Genomic DNA, 21645 nt, shown 5'->3' on the forward strand with positions numbered 1-21645 from the left:
GGTAAAGAAACTTGGGATTCAACATGTGTGGGGGGAAGGACCGTTTAAGTGCGGCTGCGGCGTGTGAGCCTCATGCGTGCCAATCACGGACCGGACGAAACCGGCACCGTTTTCCTGGAATTGGTTGCGTTCCACGTGGCGACAGTGCGAGCCCATTTAAAGTAGCTGAATCGGTGCAGGTGTTGCGCTGATTTTTCTGTCGTAAAACACCTCACTTCCTCCGCTGGCGTCAACACTTACCTCAGAAACGGAGAATCCAGCAGAAGGTCGCAGTTGAGGCCGAAGGTGTTCAATGCAGTTTCAGAGCTTCCTTGCTTTCACACTGCAAGTAAAGTAAAGTCACCGTAGTCCCAGATGGCCATATGCTGTTTTCCCCTTTGGAAGGAGAGCTGACTGGTGGTGATTTAATCTGAGGATTACCATTCCTCAAGTGAGGGGCAAGAATGAGAAGGCAAGGCCTGAATGAATATCCTCAGCCGGTACAGGAATTGTTGGCTTTGTTCTGCATCACAGACCAGCCGTCTAACCAACTGAGCTAAACTGACCCCCGCTGTTCAGGCTGTCTGGCTTTATTGATAAACCTGGAAAACTGTGCCTTACTACCCCACTCTCAACCTGTCCTGCCACCTTCAATGATTTACGTACATTTACAATGGGATCCCGTTGTCCCTGTACACTTTGTTTTATATTGTCCCTCCGCATTCGTCCTGTTCTGAGATAGTCCTTATCTGTGTTCCTTGGTTAATAAACAGATTATAGTCACTCTGATACTTGCTTGACATTTTTATATTAGTACTACATTGAAACAGCTTACAGAATAGGCATGTTGCTCCGGAGGAATAGGGCGGGATTCTAGGACGGCCGACACCGGAATTGGGAAACATGATAAGGCGGAGCATTGGTTCCGACGCCAAAATCGTGGCCGTCCCCGGTGTCACGCCAGATTGCAAATCTCCATTGCCTTGAAAGCGGCGACAATGTGTTCCAGAACGCATGTACAGTAAACGCCGTTGGCATATCATTGGCGGGCCTGACCCGCTATTCTCCGGGGCCTCCGCGATTCTCCGCCTCCACTGGGGCGAATTCCCGACGGCGAGGTTCACTTGTGTTTTAAAACTCGTGACACCGGCGGCATGGCTGATGAGGGAGAGAGAGAGGTAGGACACGGAGAGGTGCACCAGTTGGCTGCCGGTCCTGACACTGGCCTGGCTGGCTGGAGTGGGGGAGGGTGCCCAGTGCTGGGTGGGGTGGGGGGGGGGGGGGTACATGTGGCTGGGGTGACCCCCCACAGGCATTGCCGCAGCCATCTTGCCACTGACACCCACCTTGGCCCCTGGTTCTGCAGAGTAACACCGGCCGTATGGGCACCCCACCACCCCTGCATCCCAGACCCCACCCTACCACCCTCCCGCACCACAGTCCCCAACTCCCACGCCAGCTCCCACTCTCTGCCATACATTCCCTCCCGCAATCAGCCACCACTCAGCAGTGCGGGCAGCACGGTAGCATTATGGATAGCACAATTGCTTCACAGCTCCAGGGTCCCAGGTTCGATTCCGGCTTGGGTCACTGTCTGTGCGGAGTCTGCACGTTCTCCCCGTGTGTGCGTGGGTTTCCTCCAGGTGCTCCGGTTTCCTCCCACAGTCCAAAGATGTGCAGGTTAGGTGGATTGGCCGTGATAAATTGCCCTTAGTGTCCAAAATTGCCCTTGGTGTTGGGTGGGGTTGCTGGGTTGTGGGGATAGGGCGGAGGTGTTGACCTTGGGTAGGGTGCTCTTTCCAGGAGCCGGTGCAGACTCGATAGGCCGGGTGGCCTCCTTCTGCACTGTAAATTCTATGAACTGGCTGCCCACCCAGGGCAACGCCCACTGTAGCCCCTACAGGAGGGGGCACCGGACAGGGGCAACGGAGCGTGCCGCTGGCAAGGACAGTGTCAGCCAACAGCTGTGAGCGAGGCTGTAAACCCTGCTGAGCTGTGGTTCGCTGTCACTGGCTGATGTGACACAAACCCAGAAGGTGGTGGCACAATCAATGGATGATGTGGCGCAGTCCCAGGCGGAGATGGATCACTCCCTGTGCTCCATGGCCACGAGCATGCAGACCCTGGTCAAGACCGGAGCGGGCTTCCAGAACTCCAGGTGATGGGGAGCCTCAGGGATTATCTCTGCTTCACCTCCAACCCATGGAGTAGCCCGGGGGCCATCAGGCACCCTGAGGAAGGAGGAGATGATGAGACCCATGCTGCTGACCCCCGCAGGGGAGGTGCCGGAACACTGCAGCATCTACCCCGCCTCCCCCACCCCCACCCCCCACTCCCTCCCTCCTGTCACTGGAACATCTGATTGGCAGGCAGAGCAGGGCAGCGCCATGCCACCTGGGACACCCAAGCAGCAGCCGGACCCATCCAGGCCCTGACGTCCCAGAAGATGGCCGCCAACGGGGATCCAGATCGCGGGCAGGAATCACAGCAGGCTGCCTCCACTCCCGATGTACCGACTGGGGATCCACCAAGACGTAACATTAGGGCCCGCTATGCCAAAAAGTTAGACACAAGTTAATTTGGCACAGGTGCAGGGAACAGTTTAGTTATAGGGGCTATGGCTTAAATCTGTATATACGTGTCACATCATCGATCATACATGAGGCGAGACGTAAAGAACTTCAATCGAGGCTTTATTGAGCAGACTTGTTCAGACACGTTCCCCCAGCAGCTCAGTCACAGAATGCAGCTGCGGGGATTAAACCCAGGTTCTTATACCCCTCCTATCTGGGTGGAGCCCAGTAGGTGGAGGATCCAATCGGGATCCAGCATCTGTCCTCCAATAGCTCCTCGGCATTCCTGGTGTACCGTATTACCCCTAATACATACCACCACAATACGTTGTCACATTAAACACCTGTTCACACGGCTACAACCTGTCTCGATACTCTGTCAGATGGGTGTAAAGGATGGGCTGGTCCGGGCTGGCCAGAGGGGTGGGCCAGGCGGAGGGGAGGGAATGAGCGGATGTTGTGGGTGGCCTGGGCTCCCCACTCTCTCCCCACTCACAATTCCCCCCCCCTCCGACACCCCCCCCCCCTCCGACCCCCCCCCCCCCCCTCCCCCCGCCACGACTGTCCCCACCACTGTGTGGGACCGTGTGATAGAATGACCAGCCCACATGCAGGGATCACCCATGTGGTCGGTGGAAAGTGCTAAAGTGCGCAGGAGTCAGATGTTGTCAGATGATGTGGAGCACCAGAGCTCATCGCAAAGTGGGTTGTCATCATCCTCCCTCCCATGGACCACACCAGGTGTTACAGCCAACCCAAGGCCCACACCAACACAGCGTGGCAGGCATGAGGACGCAGCAGGCCGCCACGATGCGGGTGACCGTCTCAGCATCATACTGGACGGCCCCTTGAAAGCAGTCTTGGCATCTGAACCGCATCTTCAAGAGACCAAAGCATCACTTGATCATGCACCAGGTTACTGTATGGTCGTTGTTGGAGCGGGTCTCTGCATTGGTCTGGGCTCCGGATAGGTGTCGTCTGTCATGACCGCGGTAGATAACCCCTGTCGCCCAGGAGTCAACCCCCAGTCAGGGGGACGTCTTGAACATGTCAACAATCGTCAAGTGTTCCAGCATGAAGCTGTCATGCACACTGCCTGGGTATTGGCAGCAGACGTGTTTGATGCACAGCTGATGGTCACTGCATGTTGATCGAGTGGAACCCCTTTCGGGTTGTGTAGAGCGGCCTGTCATCTGCAGATGTCCGTAGGGGGACATGCATCCCATCGATCAGCCGCTGAACCCGGGGCATCCCGTCATTGGCGGCGAATCCCGCTGCCCAGGCATCCTGATGAGCTCATTCCACATTGAAATGGATACTCCAGCTCGTAAAGCCGCAGGGCATCCCCCAGGGCTGTGGCAAACAGTAGGAAGGCCACCATTGCTGGTTGAATTCCAATATCCATTGTCTGGAGGGGGTGAAAAGCCGGCATGTTAACATGGTGTGTACCCCCGTGCCCACCCAGATTCACCGGGCTACATGGTGGCACTGCGGGCTCTGCTGCCGCATGTCTCTGCCCCCTCCCACACCTCCATCTCCGCACCCCTGGCCCCGTCTGTGCCCAGCAGCATGGGGCCTCTCGCCCTGGCACCCGTCCCTGCTGCCAGGGGTAACGTCGGCTGGAGCTGCCCTTGCCAGCATTTCGCTCTATGGCACCCACTTGGCACGCCCATACTGGCTACAGTAGGCCGCCTGATGCCCAGCCGGCAGGTGCGGCCGGGTGGGGAGGGGTATGGGTGTAGGCTGAGGTGGGAGGGCACCAATATGGCAGGTGTTACTCTGCAAAACCATGGGCCAAAGTGGGTTGTGAATGGGTGTGCAACACGCTAGCTGCCTTGCAGGCCGCGGGCAATGACCCAGTCCCGTGGGAGGTTACACCGGCCACACGGCCCGTTCACCCATCACTTGCCCCTCCCCCAGCTCTGGCAGGGCCACCCCCACTCCAGATAGCCCGGCCATTGACCAGCCCAGCAGCACATGGTCGCAGCTCCCTGTCCTACCTCCTCTCTCTCCCTCATCAGCCAAGATGCCAGTTTCACGATTTTTAAAAGAGCAAGTGGACCACGTCATCGGAAACTCGGCCCATCGGACGCGGAGAATCCCGGAGGCCCCCGGAGAATCCCAGTTTGGGCCTGCGAATGACATGCAAACTGTGTTTACTCTACGTGCATCCCAGACCACATTGATGCCGCTGTCGTGGTGACAGAGAATTGCGATTTGACATCAAATCAGCACCCAATGCGATTTTGGCCTGGGAACCTATGGCGTCAGCCAATGGAAAATCCCGCCCATGGTGGTTCTGTAGCTCCTACTGATGGCCTCGAGCCAGGCAGGTCCCACGAGCGTGGTCTCCTGGCTTTCAACGGCCATGCTGAACCATGGCGAGCTGCTTTTCTGGGGCAGGGTGGCAGGAGGATCATGCCCGTAGAATTTTCTTTAGTACTGGGGTGCTGAACTCAGAGATTGAGCTGCCATTTTGAAAGGGTGCCCTGATCTCTAAGTGAGCTTCCACCCATCCATGGGCAATGTCACCCCCCCACACACATGGCTACTACCCCATATCCCCCCCCCCCCGACAGGTGAGGGCACCCCGCTATGGGGTCACTGGGTTCCCCCCCTCTTCAGGGCCCCCCAAGCCCCCTTACAGAACCCCTCCCTTCCAGGACCCCCACACATTACCCCCCAAATTCCCAGATGCCCCTACTTACCTGCCCTGCACACCCCATCCTCAAACCCCAAACCTCATTTCATGGGCATGGCCCCCTCGGTCCCTGACGCTTGGCAGTGCCACCCTTGCACCTGGTCACCCTTGCACTGCCACCCTGGCACCCAGTGCTCCTGCCAGCTTGGAAGTTCCATCCAGACACATTGGCAGTGCCAGGGTGGTAGTGCTAATGTGCCATCTGGGCTGCAACAAGGTGCCTGCATCCAGGGGGAGGGTCAGGAAGCCTCCCTGCACTTACCTTGACCACCAGTGGTCTCCGATGGCCCGAGAGAACCCCCCCACCCCCCCCCCACCCCCCGGTGCCGTTCCGCCAGGTCCTCATTTATGTGGTTCAGTGCTGAACGACGTACCACATCAGAACAGGTTAGAGGGGAGGTATATTACACCTGAGCATTGGTGTTCCAAGCTCTATCTCCGTCTCTCACTCTCTCTCTCGTGTCTAACGTGACTGACTGATATCAGCGATAGATCATCACCTATGTCACACATTAGCATTTCCAACTGCTCACCCTTTGTACGAAAATTAATCACTTCACACTTTTCTGCATTAAATGTTGTTTGTCTGCCCACTCCCCCAAACTGTCCATGTTCTATTGAAGTTCTATACTATCCTCCTCCTAGTTCACAATGTTCCCAAGCTCAGGCAGAGAGACAGTGAGAAAGAGAGACAGAGGAAGTGAAAGAAAGAGGAAGATAGAGACAGAGAGAAGGGAGGGAGTGACCGAGAGAGGAAGACAGATAGAGACAGAGAGAAGGGAGGGAGTGACCGAGAGAGGAAGACAGAGAGAGACAGAGAGAAGGGAGGGAGTGACCGAGAGAGGAAGACAGAGAGAGACAGAGAGAAGGGAGGGAGTGACCGAGAGAGGAAGATAGAGAGAGACAGAGAGAAGGGAGGGAGTGACCGAGAGAGGAAGATAGAGAGAGACAGAGAGAAGGGAGGGAGTGACCGAGAGAGGAAGATAGAGAGAGACAGAGAGAAGGGAGGGAGTGACCAAGAGAGGAAGATAGAGAGAGACAGAGAGAAGGGAGGGAGTGACAGGCAGAGGAAGATAGAGAGAGACAGAGAGAAGGGAGGGAGTGACAGGCAGAGGAAGACAGAGAGAAGGGAGGGAGTGACCGAGAGAGGAAGGCAGAGAGAGACAGAGAGAAGGGAGGGAGTGACCGAGAGAGGAAGGTAGAGAGAGACAGAGAGAAGGGAGGGAGTGACCGAGAGAGGAAGATAGAGAGAGACAGAGAGAAGGGAGAGAGTGACCGAGAGAGGAAGACAGAGAGAGACAGAGAGAAGGGAGGGAGTGACCGAGAGAGGAAGATAGAGAGAGACAGAGAGAAGGGAGGGAGTGACCGAGAGAGGAAGATAGAGAGAGACAGAGAGAAGGGAGGGAGTGACCGAGAGAGGAAGATAGAGAGAGACAGAGAGAAGGGAGGGAGTGACCGAGAGAGGAAGATAGAGAGAGACAGAGAGAAGGGAGAGAGTGATGGAATCAGCAAGATGAACAATGAGAGAAAGAGGGGATCAAACAGAGACATGACAGTTCAGTCTTACCCCCGCACAGAGAGGAATAATCCTGGCAGCAGTTATGGTATTGGCTGCATTTTGCGTTGCAGTGACAGGGATTTCTGGGACTATAAGTTTCACTGCATCTTCCCTTGCAGGATGAATCTGCTGCAAAAATGGAAAACAGCACATTTAATCGCAGGTTTTGTATGCTGCGCTCCCTCCGAAATGGCGTCATTGTGTGGCATGCCATTGGGGCAACCTTAGCGCATCATCTGAAAGCCCTCCCCCTATGCTCTGCCCCCGATGAGCCGAGTTCCTGACCGCGTGATTGACGAGTGGTCTCAGCGGTCAGGAACCTGGCTTGGCGGCTGCAGAATGTGTGCAGCGCTGCCACAGTCGGTCGGGAGCTGTGCTGCTGACCGGGGGTTGGGCTTCCGCAAGGGCCGTGGGGAATGTTGGGGGGAGGCCAGGGGGTGGCCGGGGGGGCACTATCTAGCAGGTCGGGTCTGCGGACTGCTGCAGGTCATCGCCGTGCGCATGCGCGGCCACGATCCCGGCCATTCTCCAGCTGTATTTATCGTGGGAGTTGGGGGTTTTACGCGGCGCCAATTTTTTTGACGTAAAACGCCACAGATCCTCCGCACTTAGCCTCAAAAATGGTGAATCCAGCTCATGAACTATGGTTTTTTAGCTTAGTTGAGGCAGGGATAGAATCGGCTGATGTTGTTGGAAAAATGTTGCGACAGGAAGACTGAGGTCAGGCTCTGAGTCAGATGGGAACTGAAATAGAGCCATAGATGTTTACAGCATGGAAACAGGCCCTTCGGCCCAGCTTGTCCACGCCACTCAGTTTCTATCACTAAGCTAGTCCTACTTGCCTGAATTTGGCCCATATCCCTCTATACCCACCCTGCCCATGTAACTAACTGTTTTTTAAAGGAACAAATTGTACCCATCTCTACCACTACCTCTGGCAGCTCATTCCGGATGTTCACCACCCTCTGTGCGTGGAGAACTTTCCCCTCTGGTCTCTTTTGTATCTCTCCCCTCTCACCTTAAACCTATGCTCTCTAGTTCTAGACTCCTCTATCTTTGGGAAAAGCAGCTGACTATCTACCTTATCTATGCCCCTCATTATTTTATAGACCTCTATAAGATCACCCCTAAGGCTCCTATGCTCCAGGGAAAAAAGTCCCAGCCTATCCAGCCTCTCCTTATAGCTCAGACCATCAAGTCCTGGTAGCATCCCCATAAAGCTCTTCTGCACTCTTTCTAGTTTAACAATATCCTTCCTATAATAGGGTGACCAGAACTGAACACAATATTCCATGTGTGGTCTTACCAATGTCTTGTACAACTTCAACAAGACGTCCCAACTCCTGTATTCAATATTCTGACCAATAAAACCTAGCATGCTGAATGCCTTCTTCACCACCCTGTCCACCTTTGACTCCACCTTCAAGGAGCTATGAACCTGTACCCCTAGGCCTCTTTGTTCTGTAACTCTCCCCAGCTCCCTACCATTAACTGAGTAGGTCCTGCCCTGATTTGATCGACCAAAATGCATCACCTCACATTTATCCAAATTAAACTCCATCTGACATTTATCGGCCCACTGGCCCAATTGGTCAAGATCCTGTTGCAATCATATATAACCTTCTTCACTATCCACTATGCCGCCAATCTTGGTGTCATCTGCAAACTTACTAACCATGCCTCCTACATTCTCATCAAATCAAAATCATTAATCTATATAACAAATACCAATAAACCCAGCACCGAGACACAGCGCTGGTCACAGGCCTCTAGTTTGAAAAGCCCCCTCCACAACCACCCTTTGGCTTCGGTCGCCAAGCCAATTTTGTATCCAATTGGCTATCTCACCCTGGATTCCGTGAGATTTAACCTTTTGCAACAACCTTCCATGCGGTACCTTTTCAAAGGCCTTGCTAAAGTCCATGTAGACAACGTCGACTGCACTGCCCTCATCTACCTTCTTGGTTACCCTTTCAAAAAGCTCAATCAAATTGGTGAGACATGACTTTCCCCTCACAAAGCCATACTGACTTTCCCTAATTAGCCTTTGCCTATCTAAATGCCTGTAGAACCTGTCCCTCAGAATACCTTCTAACAATTTACCCACTACAGAAGTAAGACTAACCAGTCTGTAGTTCCCAGGCTTATCCCTCCAGCCCTACTTAAACAAGGGCACAACATTTGCTATCCTCCAATCTTCAGGCACCTCTCCTGTGGCTGTCGATGATTCAAATATCTCAGCTAGGGGGCTGGAAATTTCCTCCCTCGCCTCCCACAATGTCCTGGGATACATTTCATCAGGTCCCGGGGATTTATTTATCTTGATGCGCTTTAATACCTCCAGCACCTCCTCCCCTGTAATATGTACACACCTCAAGACATCACTTTTTATTTCCCCAATTTCCCGAACATTCGTGCCTTTCTCAACAGTAAACTGACGAGAAATATTCATTTAGGACCTCTCCCATCCCTTGTGGATCTGCACATAGATGACCTTGTTTATTCTTAAGAGGTCCTACCCTCTCCCTAGTCACCCTTTTACCCTTTATGTATCTGTAAAAGCTCCTTGGATTTTCCTTTGCCTTATCTGCTAAGACAATCTCATGTCCCCTTTTTGCACTCCTGATTTCTCTCTTAACTCTACTCCGACAAGCCCTATACTCTTCAAGGGATCTATTTGATCCCAGCTGCCTATGCATGTCATATGCCTCCTTCTCCCTTTTGACCATGGCCTCAATATCCTGAGTCATCCAGGGTTCCCTGTGTCTACGAGCCTTACCCTTCACTCTAAGAGGAATGTGCTCACCTTGAACCCTAGATAACATCTTTTTGAAAGATTCCCACTTACCATCTGCGCCCTTGCCTGCAAATAGGCACCCCCAATCAACTTTTATAAGTTCCTGCCTAATACCCTCGAAATTGCCCTTGCCCCAATTTAAACTGTTAAGTTTTGAGCCAGAACTATCATTCTCCATAGCTATCTTAAAACTAATAGAATTATGGTCACTGATCCCAAAGTGATCTCTCACTAACACTTCCGTCACCTGCCCTGCCTTATTCCCCAAGAGGAGGTCAAGTTTTGCCCCCTCTCTGGTCGGGCCATCCACATATTGAATGAGGAATTCTTCCTGAATACACTCGACAAATTTCTCTCCAACTAAATCCCTAGAGCTATGGCTGTCCCAGTTAATGTTGGCAAAGTTAAAGCCCCCTACTATCACCACCCTATTTTTCCGGCAGCTATCTGTAATCTCTGTAAGACCCACAGAAGCTCCAACTACTCTACGCACGGGTGAGCCCACAAGTCTTCCTCTCAAAGGTACTTCACTGTGTCTATCTGCCTTCATGCCACTTAGTGTCACTTGTTATCTATTTGCTTGTATCACTGTTTTTTGCCTGTATTTCTATCTGACTGTGCATCTCACTTAAAATAGTAAGTGAGGCTGGAGTAATTGGAATCCAAGATTCCCACCTACACGGAGGCGATAGATAGAACTACTGAAAGGACAGTATATCAGGACTGCAAATTAGGTGTTCGCCAGGCACCTCCTGGCCACGAGACGGCAACTCCCGGGGGAGTCTCAGGATGATTTCCTGCGTGCCTTGTGGATACTTGGCAGAAACTGTAGTTGCCAGGTGGTGTCAGCAGTCCAACACACGGAGCTGCTAATCAGAGACGCCTATGTCGCGGGCATTAAGTCCAACTACGTCTACCAGCGCTTATTAGAAGGGGCTACACTCGGCCTCACAGAGACAGTACAGCTCGCGAACTCCTTAGAAGTGGCCTCCCGCAACCTGGAGTCCTACACCTCCGATCGCGCGGCACCCTCGCGGGCGTCATGGGCCCCGCCATCATCCAACCCGGGTGCACCACACGCCTGTGCCGCGTGGCAGCCGGCTAACTCCGGAGGCCCCAAATGCTACTTTTGCAGCCAGAACAAGCACCCCAGACAACGCTGCCCAGCACAGAGCACAACCTGCAACGGGTGTGGCAAGAAGGGTCACTTCGTCACCGTTTGCCAGGCCCGATCGGTCGCTGCCGTTTCTAGGCCCAGCATCGCTACCGCAACACCCCCCATGTGCGATCCAGGGGCGCCGACATCTTCGCCGCCGCCCGCCATGTGTGGCCCGTGGGAGTCACCATCTTGGATGTCGCCCGCCTTGTGCGCCCCGTGGGTGCCGCCATCTTCGGCACCATCTTGGAACACACACCAGGACCCTGGCCATATGTTGCTCACCTGGCTGTACGCTGGCCGCTGATACCGCCGCCACCGCCGACCGGCCCTCCCACCACCTTCCGCAGCTCGCCTCCATCACCCTCGACCAGTCTCGGCCTCGCAACCTCGCAACCGCTACAACGACCGTACGGATCAACGGGCACGAGACGACCTGCCTCTTCGATTCCGGGAGCATGGAGCGTTTCATACACCCAGCTACGGTAAGGCGCTGCTCCCTCCCGGTTCTCCCCGTGACCTCCGGATCCCATTCCGTACAGATCCGGGGGTACTGCGTCACGACCCTCTCGGTACAGGGCGTAGAGTACAGTAACATCAGATTCTACGTCCTCCCGCATCTCTGCGTTGCCCTGTTACTGGGTCTCGATTTCCAGTGCCACCTCCAGAGCCTTACCCTAAAGTTCGGCGGACCCCTGCCCGCCCCTCACTGTCTGTGGCCTCGCGACCATTAAGGTCGATCCACCCTCGCTCTTCGCGAACCTCACCCCAGACTGTAAGCCCTTCGCCACGAGGAGCAGACGGTACTGTGCCCAGGTCAGGACCTTTATCAGGTCGGAGGTCCAACGACTTCTGCGGGAGGGGGTCATTGAGGCCAGTATCAGACCCTGGAGAGCTCAAGTGGTGGTCGTTAAAACTGGGGAGAAGCACCGGATGGTCATCGACTACAGTCAGATGATCAACCGGTACACGCAGCTCGATGCGTACCCCCTTCCCCGCATATCTGACATGGTCAACCAGATTGCGCAGTATCGAGTCTTCTCCACTGTTGACTTGAAATCTGCGGACCACCAGCTCCCCATCCGCCCAGAGGATCGCCAATACACTGCATTCGAAGCAAATGGCCGCCGCTACCATTTCCTAAGGAAATCAAATGGGGTCTCGGTCTTCCAGCGAGAGATGGACCGAATAGTTGACCAGTACGGGCAGCAGGCCACGTTCCCGTATCTGGATAATGTCACCATCTGCGGCCACGACCAGCAGGACCACAACGCGAATCTCCAGAAATTCCTCGACACCGCTAAACTCCTTAACCTTACCTATAATAAGGAGGAATGCGTTTTCCGCACAACTCGCCTAGCCATTCTTGGCTACGTTGTGGAAAATGGAGTCCGAGGGCCCGGCCCCGACCGCATGCGCCACTTCCTGGAACACCCCCTCCCTCACTGTCCCAAGGCTCTGAAACGATGCCTGGGATTCTTCTCATATTATGCCCAGTGGGTCCCTAATAATGCGGACAAGGCCCGCCCACTCAACAAGTCCACCATTTTCCCCATGACGGCTGAGGCCCGCCGGGCCTTCAACCACATCAAGGCGGACATCGCCAAAGCCACGATGCACGCGGTCGACGAGTCCCTCCCATTTCAGATGGAGAGCGACACATCGGGCGTGGCTCTGGCCGCCACCCTCAACCAGGTGGCCAGACCCGTGGCTTTCTTCTCCCGTACCCTCCATGCCTCCGAAATTCGTCACTCCTACGTCGAAAAGGAAGCCCAAGCCATTGTGGAAGCTGTGTGACATTGGAGGCATTACCTGGCCGGCAGGCGATTCACTCTCCTCACTGACCAACGGTCGGTTGCCTTAATGTTTAGTAACACACAGTGGGGCAAGATTAAGAACGACAAGATCTAAGGCCCCGGGACCTGACGGGTTCCCGGTGGAATTTTATAGGAAATATGTGGACTTGTTGGCCCCGCTGCTGGTAAGAACCTTTAACGAGGCCAGAGAAGGGGGGACCCTACACCCGACAATGTCGGAGGCGACGATATCACTAATCCTGAAGCGAGATTATAGGCCTATCTCACTCCTAAATGTGGACGCCAAGTTGCTGGCAAAAGTGCTGACAATGAGGATAGAGGATTGTGTCCCAGGGGTGGTGCACGAAGATCAGACAGGGTTCGTAAAGGGGAGACAATTGAATGTCAACGTGTGACAGCTATTGGGGGTGATAATGATGCCCCCAGCAGAGGTGGAGGTAGAGATAGTGGCGGCAATGGATGCAGAGAAGGCATTTGATAGGGTAGAGTGGGAGTATCAATGGGAGGTGCTGAGGAGGTTCGGGTTCGGGAAGGGGTTTGTCAGCTGGGTTAAACTCCTCTATGGGGCCCCAATGGCAAGTTTAGTCACAAATCGGCAAAGGACGGAGTATTTACGACTACATAGGGGAACAAGACAGGGATGCCCGCTGTCCCCATTACTGCTCGCGCTGGCAATTGAACCACTGGCCATAGCGCTGAGAGACTCCAGGAAATGGAGAGGGGTGGTTAGAGGGGGAGAGGAACACCAAGTGTCACTCTATGCAGATGACCTACTGCTACATGTGGCGGATCCAGTGGGGGGGATGATAGAGGTTATGCAGATATTGAGGGAGTTTGGAGATTTCTCGGGATATAGGCTTAACATGGGAAAGAGTGAGCTTTTCGTGATACACCCTGGGGACCAGAGTAGAGGGATAGATGGCCTGCCGCTAAGGAGAGTGGAAAGAAACTTCCGATACCTGGGGATTCAGATAGCCAGGAGCTTGGGAACCTTACACAGACTCAATCTGACTCGGCTGGTGGAGCAAATGGAAGAGGATTTCAAAAGGTGGGATATGCAGCCGCTGTCACTGGTGGGCAGAGTGCAGGCGATTAAGATGATGGTCCTCCCGAGGTTCCTATTTGTGTTTCAATGTCTCCCTATACTGATCACTAAGGCCTTTTTCAAAAAAATAGATAGGACATCATGAGCTTCGTGTAGGCAGGGAAGGCCCCGAGGGTAAGGAGGGGGTTCCTGCAACATAGCAGGGACAGAGGGGGACTGGCGTTGCCAAATTTGGGCGACTACTACTGGGCTGCCAACGTGGCGATGATCCGTAAGTGGATGATAGAGGGAGAGGGGGCGGCGTGGAAAAGGCTGGAGATGGCGTCCTGCAAAGGAACAAGCTTAAAAGCGCTGGTGACGGCGCCACTACCGCTCTCCCTGAAAAGGTTTACCACGAACCCAGTGGTGGCGGCAACAGTAAGTATCTGGGGGCAATGGAGGCGACAGAGGGGTGTGTTGGGAGCCTCGGTGTGGTCCCCGATCAGGAACAACCATAGGTTTGCCCCAGGGAGGTTGGACGGAGGCACCGGGCAGGAATTAGGAGAGTGGGAGACTTATTTATAGATGGGACGTTTGCGAGCTTGGGAGCGCTAGAGGAAAAGTATGAGCGGCCCCCGGGGAATATCTTTAGGTATATGCAGGTGAAAGCGTTCACGAGACAACAGGTGAGGGAATTTCCGCTGCTCCCGACACAAGGGATCCAGGACAGGGTGCTTTCGGGGGTGTGGGTCGGGGAGGGCAAAGTGTCCAAAATATACCGGGAGATGAGAGAAGAGGGGGAGGAGCTGGTAGAAGAACTGAAGGGAAAATGGGAAGAAGAGCTCGGGGAGGAGATTGAGGAGGGTTTGTGGGCTGATGCCCTAAGTAGGGTAAATTCCTCTTCCTCATGTGCCAGGCTTAGCCTGGTCCAATTTAAGGTGCTACATAGAACACACATAACGGGAGCGAGGTTGAGCAGGTTCTTCGGAGTAGAGGACAAATGCGGGAGGTGCGGGGTAAGCCCGGCGAACCACACACATATGTTTTGGTCGTGTCCGGTACTGGAGGGGTATTGGAGGGGAGTGGCGGGAGTGATCTCGAAGGTGGTGAAGGTCCGGGTCAAGCCAAGCTGGGGGTTGGCTATATTTGGGGTAGTGGATGAGCCGGGAGTGCAGGAGGCGAAAGAGGCCGATATTCTGGCCTTTGCGTCCCTAGTAGCCCGGCGTAGGATTTTACTCATGTGTAAGGAGGCAAAATCCCCCGGCGTAGAGGCCTGGATAAACGACATGGCGGGGTTCATAAAACTGGAGCGGATGAAGTTTGCGTTGAGAGGATCGGCTCAAGGGTTCACCAGGCGGTGGCAACCGTTCCTCGACTATCTAGCGGAACGTTAGGGGGAAAATAGATAGCCAGCAGCAGCAGCCCAGAGGCGGTGGGGGGGGGGTGGGGGGGGATGGTGAATTGTTTGCATTCTAGATGGGGTGAGGGGGCGGGGGGGAGCACTATTTCGTGTTATTTTGTTAGTTCACTATTTTATTTTAACAATGTTATCTATCAGTTATCATGTTACCATTTTTGTTGATTTGTAAGGAGGAAAAATTGTGTTCGAAAACGTTAATAAAAATATATTTTAAAAAAAAGAACGACAAGATCTTGAGGTGGAGGATCGAACTCTCCACCTATAACTGAGAGATCTTGCATCGCCCTGGGAAGCTCAATGAGCCCCCAGATGCCCTGTCCCGTGGTACATGTGCCAGCGCACAAGTAGACCGACTTCAGACTCTCCACAACGACCTCTGTCACCCGGGGGTCACATGGCTCTTCCACTTTATCAAGGCCCGCAACCTGCCTTACTCCATCGAGGAGGTCAGGACCGTGACCAGGGACTGCCAGGTCTGCGCGGAGTGCAAATCGCACTTCTACTGGCCGGACAGAGCACATCTGGTGAAGGCCTCCCGCCCCTTTGAGCGCCTCAGCATCGATTGCAAAGGGCCCCTCCCCTCCACTGACCGCAATGTGTATTTCCCCAACATCATTGATGAGTACTTCCGTTTCCCATTCGCCATCGCATGCCCTGACATGACATCTGCCAATGTCATCAAGGCCCTACACAGTCTCTTCACTTTGTCGGTTTCCCCACCTACCCCCACAGTGATCGGGGATCCTCCTTCAGGAGTGATGAGTTGCGTCAGTTCCTGCTCAGCAAAGGCATCGCCTCGAGCAGGACGACCAGCTACAACCCCCACGGACAGGTGGAGAGGGAGAACGTGACAGTCTGGAAGGCCGTCCTGCTGGCCCTTCGGTCTAGGTGTCTCCCAGTCTCCCGCTGGCAGGAGGTTCTCCCCGATGCGCTCCATTCCATTCGATCGCTCTTGTGCACTGCTGCCAATGAGACCCCTCACGAACGTGTGTTTGCCTTCCCGAGGAATTCCACCTCCGGGGTCTCTCTCCCGACCTGGCTGACAGTTCCTGGGCCCGTCCTCCTCCGGAAGCATGCGAGGAGTCATAAATCAGACCCCCTCGTCGAAAAAGTCCTCCTCCTCCATGCAAACCCACAGTACGCCTACGTGGCACACCACGACGGGCGGCAGGGCACAGTCTCCCTCCGGGACCTGGCACGCACTGGTTCCCCATCTACCATCACCACCGCCCCCCGACCTGGTACCGTCTCCTTCCCCTCTGGCCGCCACCCCCGCCCCTGTGCCGTTTCCCCCCCCCCACCAGAAACTATCACTGCCACCCCTGCCCCGGCAGCGCCCGTCCCCCCACCGGCTTCACTACTGGGTGAAGAAGGAGAGGACAACACACTCCCGGAATCGCAGGAAACCACATCGGCGCCCACACCACAGCCGGGTTGCGGCGATCGCGGCAGAAGGTCAAAGCCCTCGACAGACTCGACCTGTAACTTCGCTTCACCCCCGCTGGACTCTTTTTTAAACAGGGGGTGAATGTGGTAAACCACTGATCATACATTACATGTATTACGGTACACTGCCATTGTACTCCAGTTATTGCAGTAAATCCCGGCCTACTGGCCCCACCCAGCAGGCTCTGCATAAAAGTGTATGCTCTCCTGCACTGCCCCCATTCTTGGGTTCAGCTGCAGGAGGCTTAACATCTAGCACAATAAAGCCACAATAGTTCACCATTCGTCACGTAGTCACTGATGGTACATCACCTATCCATGCCCTGAGTTCATCTGCCTTGCCCATTAGGCCTCTTGCATTGAAATAAACACAGTTCAATCCGTTTCTCTGCCTCTCTTTACTACCCTCTGACTTCCTGCATTGGTTCCCATCCCCCTGCAGCATTAGTTTAAATAATAATGTTTAGCCTCAGGGAGAGAGTTGTAGTCACTATTACTGCTCCCCGTATCAGTATCTGAGAAGTTGAACATCCTGTTAGTTTTTAGAATATCATCATATATACATACATTGACAGAGATTGTAATCGGAGCAGCAGTCTCCGTGTCTCACGCATGCACTGTTGCACTGACAGTTGTAATTGTGGTTGACATGTTCCCCACAGCGACTGGTGCACGAGTCCTTGTTTCCTGGAAGTAAGGGTAGACATTAATACAATGATGAAATCTCTCTTCTATTTCTGCTCCCAGCTCCTGAACAAACCAGCATCTCACTGGTTCTGGTTCCATGGGGACCAAGTAAATTGCAAATTCATCACCATACATGAGGCTAGATATCACAGCTAGACACTGCTGCAGGAGACAGAGAACACAGGGGGTGTGGGGGAGGGTGGAGGGTGGGACTGTGTGGTGGAGTGTGTTAGGGGCAAGACGATGTGTGTGGAGAGGTGGGAGAGAATTGTGGGGTGCTGGGAGGAGTGTGGGGCAGTTGGTCGTGGGTCCGATGTGCACAGAGGGGAATGTGTGTGGGACAGTTGGAGGGGTTTGTGGAGGGATGGGGGAAAGGTGTGGGTTGTGTGGGGTGGGGGAAGGTTGGGGAGGTGTGCGTGTGTGTGTTTGGGGGGGGTTGGAAGAGGTGTGGGGTGTGGGGTTGGGAGAAGAGTGGGGGTGAGGGGAGGGATGTGGAGGGGTGAGGGGGTGTGTGGGGGTAGGGGGTGGGGGTGGAGGGGTGTGGGAGTGGGTGGGTGTGTATGGGTGTGGGGGTTTGGAGAGCTGTGTCCGTGGGGTGGAGGAGTGTGGAGGTGTGTGGTGTACGAGGGGTTGGAGAGGTGTGTGGGGTGCAGGTATGTGGAGGGATGTTGGAGAGACATGTGTCCATGTTGGATAGATGTGCGGGAAGGTGTATGTGTGTGGGGGAGGGGGTGGAGACAGGTGTGTGGGGGGTGGTTAGAGAGGCATGGGGGTCAGCGTGTGTGTGGGGGGGTGGGGCACGGAGGGGGAATGTATGGGGGTGGGGGGGGTGGGCCATGGGGGGGGAATGTTTGGGGGCGGGGGTGTGTGTATGGGTGTGGGGGGTTGGAGAGGTGGGGGTTGTAAAGTTTGTGTGTCTGTGGGGGGGGGGGGTTGAAGAGGTGTGTGTTATTGGGGGGTGTTGGATAGATGTTGGGGGAGGTATATATGTGTGGGGGAGGGGTTGGAGAGAGGTGTGTGGGGGTGGTTGGAGAGGTGTGGGCTGCTGCGTGTGTGGGGGGGGGCGGTGTTGGAGAGGTGTGTGTTATTGGGGGGTGTTGGACAGATGTGGGGGAGGTATATATGTGTGGGGGTGTGGTTGGAGAGAGGTGTGTGGGGGTGGTTGGAGAGGTGTGTGTGAGAGGGAAAGTGAGTTGGCGAGGTTTGTGTGTATCTGGGGGTGGCTTGAAGAGTTGTGTCTATGTGGGAGGTTGGATACATGTGGGGGAAGCTGTATGTGTGTGAGGGTGTGGTTGGAGAGAGGTGTGTGTGTACGGGGAGGCTGGAGAGGTGTGTGTGTACGGGGGAGGTTGGAGAAGAGTGGGTGGGGGGGGGTGGGGGTTTGAGAGGTGTGGGGATGAGTTTTTGTGGGGGGGGTGTGGTAAAGTTTGTGTGTATGTGGGGGGGGTTGAAGTGGTGTGTGTGTGGGGGGGGTTGTAGAGATGTGTGTATGGGGGAGGGGTGTGTGTGTGGGGGTGTTGGAGAGGTGTGTGTGGGGGGGGGGGGTTGGAGAGTTGTGGGGCTGCGTTTGTGTACGTATGTGGGGATGTGTATGCATGTGTGTGGTGGGGTGGGGAGATTGTGTGTGTGGGGGGTGTTGAGGAGGTGTGTGTGTGGGGGGGGTTTGGAGAGGTGTGTGAGGGGGGGGTTTGGAGAGGTGTGTGTGTGGGGGGGGGGTTTGGAGAGGTGTGTGTGTGGGGGAGTTTGGAGAGGTGTGTGTGTGGGGGGGGGTTGGAGAGGTGTGTGTGGGGGGGTCTGGAGAGGTGTGTGTGGGGGGGGGTTGGAGAGTTGTGTGTGTGGGGGGGATTTGGAGAGGTGCGTGTGGGGGGGCTGGAGAGATGTGTGTGGGGGGGTTGGAGAGGTGTGTGTGGGGGGGGGGGGGTTGCAGAGGTGTGTGTGTGGGGGGTTGGAGAGGTGTGTGGGGGGGGGTTGGAGAGGTGCGTGTGGGGGGGCTGGAGAGATGTGTGTGGGGGGTTGGAGAGGTGTGCGTGTGGGGGGGGTTGCAGAGGTGTGTGTGTGGGGGGTTGGAGAGGTGTGTGGGGGGGTTGGAGAGGTGTGTGTGGGGGGGGTTTGGAGAGGTGTGTGTGGGGGGGTTGAAGAGGTGTGTGCGTGGGGCGGTTGAGAGGTGTGTGTGGGGGGTGGGGGTTGGAGAGGTGTGGGGGGGGATTGGAGAGGTGTGTGTGGGAGGGAGGGTTGGTGAGGTGTGTGTGTGGGGGGGTTGGGGAGGAGTGTATGGGGGGGGTTGGAGAGGTGTGTGGGGGGGGTTTGGGGAGGTATGTGTGAGGGGGGGATAGGGAGGTGTGTGTGTGGGGGGGTTGGAGAGATGTGTGTGGGGGGTGAAGAGGTGTGTGTGTGGGGGGTGGGGGTTGGAGAGATGTGTGTGGGAGGGTTGGAGAGGTGTGTGTGGGGGGGGGTTGGAGAAATGTGTGTGGGAGGGTTGGAGAGGTGTGTGTGGGGGGTGGGGGGGGTGTAGAGGTGTGTGGTGTGGGGGGGGGGTTGGAGAGGTGTGTGTGGGGGGGTTGGAGAGGTGTGTGTGTGAGGGGGGGTTGGGGAGGTGTGTGTGTGGGGCTGGTTGGAGAGGTGTTTGTGTGAGGGGGGGTTGGAGAGGTGTGTGTGTGGGGGGGGTGGAGAGGTGTGTGTGGGGGGGGGGGTTGGAGAGGTGTGTTTGTGGGGGGGGTTTGGAGAGGTGTGTGTGTGTAGGGGTGTTGGAGAGGTGTGTGTGGGGGGTTGGACTGGTGTATGTGGGGCTGGTTGGAGAGTTGTGTGTGTGGGGGGGGGGGTTTGGGGAGGTGGTGTGTGAGGGGGGGTTGGAGAGGTGTGTGTGGGGGGGGTTGTAGAGGGTGTGTGTGTGAGGGGGGGGTTAGTGAGGTGTGGTGTGTTGGGGGGGTTGGAGAGGTGTGTGGGGGGGGGGTTGGAGAGGTGTGTGTGAGGGGGGGGTGTGGAGAGGTGTGTGAGGGGGGGTTTGGGGGGGTGTGGGGGGGGGGGTTGAGAGGTGTGGTGAGGGGGGGTTGGAGAGGTGTGTGAGGAGGGGTTTGGGGAGGTGTGTGTGTGGGTGGGGGGTTGGAGAGGGTGTGTGTGGGGCTGGTTGGAGAGGTGTGTGTGTGGTGGGGAGTGGAGAGATGTGTGCGGGGGGGGGATTTGGAGAGGTGTGTGTGGGGGGGGGGGGGGGTTGGAGTGGTGTGGTGTGGGGGGGGTTGGAGAGGTGGTGTGGGGTGGGTGTGGGGAGGTGTGTGTGTGGGGGGGGGGGTTGGGGGTGTGTGGGGGGGTTGGGAGGTGTGTGTGTGGGGGGTGGGGGTGGTGTTGGGGGGGGGGGTGGGGGTGTGTGTGGGGTGGGTTGGAGTGGGTGTGTGGGGGGGTGGTGGGTGTGTGGGGGGGGTTGAAGGAGGTGAGGATTGTAGGGTTGTGTGTATGTGGGTGTGTGTGTGTGTGGGGGGAGTTGGGAGGTGCGTGGGGGGATTGGAGAGGTGTGTGAGGGGGAGTTGGAGAGTGTGGGGTGGGGGTTGGGTAGTTTGTGTGTGTTGTGGGGGGGTGTGATGTGGTGTGTGTGTGGGGGGGGTTGTAGAGATGTGTGTATGGGGGAGGGGTGTGTGTGTGGGGGTGTTGGAGAGGTGTGTGTGGGGGGGGGGGTTGGAGAGGTGTGGGGCTGCGTTTGTGTACATATGTGGGGATGTGTATGCATGTGTGTGGTGGGGTGGGGAGATTGTGTGTGTGGGGGTGTTGAGGAGGTGTGTGTGTGGGGGGGGGTTTGGAGAGGTGTGTGAGGGGGGGGGTTGGAGAGATTGTGTGTGGGGGGGGGGTTTGGAGAGGTGTGTGTGTGGGGGTGTTGGTGGGTGAGGTGTGTGTGTGGGGGGGGTTGGAGAGGTGTGTGTGGGGGGGTCTGGAGAGGTGTGTGTGGGGGTGGGGTTGGAGAGGTGTGTGTGGGGGGGGTTTGGAGAGGTGCGTGTGGGGGGGCTGGAGAGATGTGTGTGGGGGCGTTGGAGAGGTGTTCGTGTGGGGTTGGGGGTTGTAGAGGTGTGTGTGTGGGGGGTTGGAGAGGCGTGTGGGGGGGTTGGAGTGGTGTGTGTGGGGGGGGGGGTTTGGAGAGGTGTGTGTGGGGGGGTTGAAGAGGTGTGTGCGTGGGGGCGGTTGGAGAGGTGTGTGTGGGGGGTGGGGTTGGAGAGGTGTGGGGGGGGATTGGAGAGGTGTGTGTGGGAGGGAGGGTTGGTGAGGTGTGTGTGTGGGGGGGGTTGGGGAGGAGTGTATGGGGGGGGGTTGGAGAGGTGTGTGGGGGGGGGTTTGGGGAGGTATGTGTGAGGGGGGGGATAGGGAGGTGTGTGTGTGGGGGGGTTGGAGAGATGTGTGTGGGGGGGTTGTAGAGGTGTGTGTGGGGGGGTGGGGGTGGAGAGATGTGTGTGGGGGGGGTTGGAGAGATGTGTGTGGGGGGGGGGTTGGAGAGATGTGTGTGGGAG

General features: G+C 55.9%; 1 protein-coding gene across 2 annotated transcripts in view; it reads right to left on the reverse strand.

Annotated features, from left to right (window-relative positions):
- Positions 1–21645, reverse strand: part of endou (endonuclease, polyU-specific) — a 106613-nt gene that overhangs the window by 70819 nt on the left and 14149 nt on the right. Inside the window, exons 2-3 of one of the 2 annotated variants that reach the window (XM_072486877.1) lie at positions 17039–17158; positions 6821–6937 (exon numbers count right to left, since the gene is read on the reverse strand). In XM_072486877.1, the coding sequence (XP_072342978.1) occupies positions 6821–6937; positions 17039–17158 (237 nt within the window). Of the gene's footprint in view, positions 1–6820; positions 6941–17038; positions 17159–21645 lie in introns of both variants that reach the window. The other variant, XM_072486875.1, reaches the window with a different exon arrangement.

This window comes from Scyliorhinus torazame, chromosome 21 (genome assembly GCF_047496885.1).
Source record: "Scyliorhinus torazame isolate Kashiwa2021f chromosome 21, sScyTor2.1, whole genome shotgun sequence".
NCBI classification, from domain to species: domain Eukaryota; kingdom Metazoa; phylum Chordata; class Chondrichthyes; order Carcharhiniformes; family Scyliorhinidae; genus Scyliorhinus; species Scyliorhinus torazame.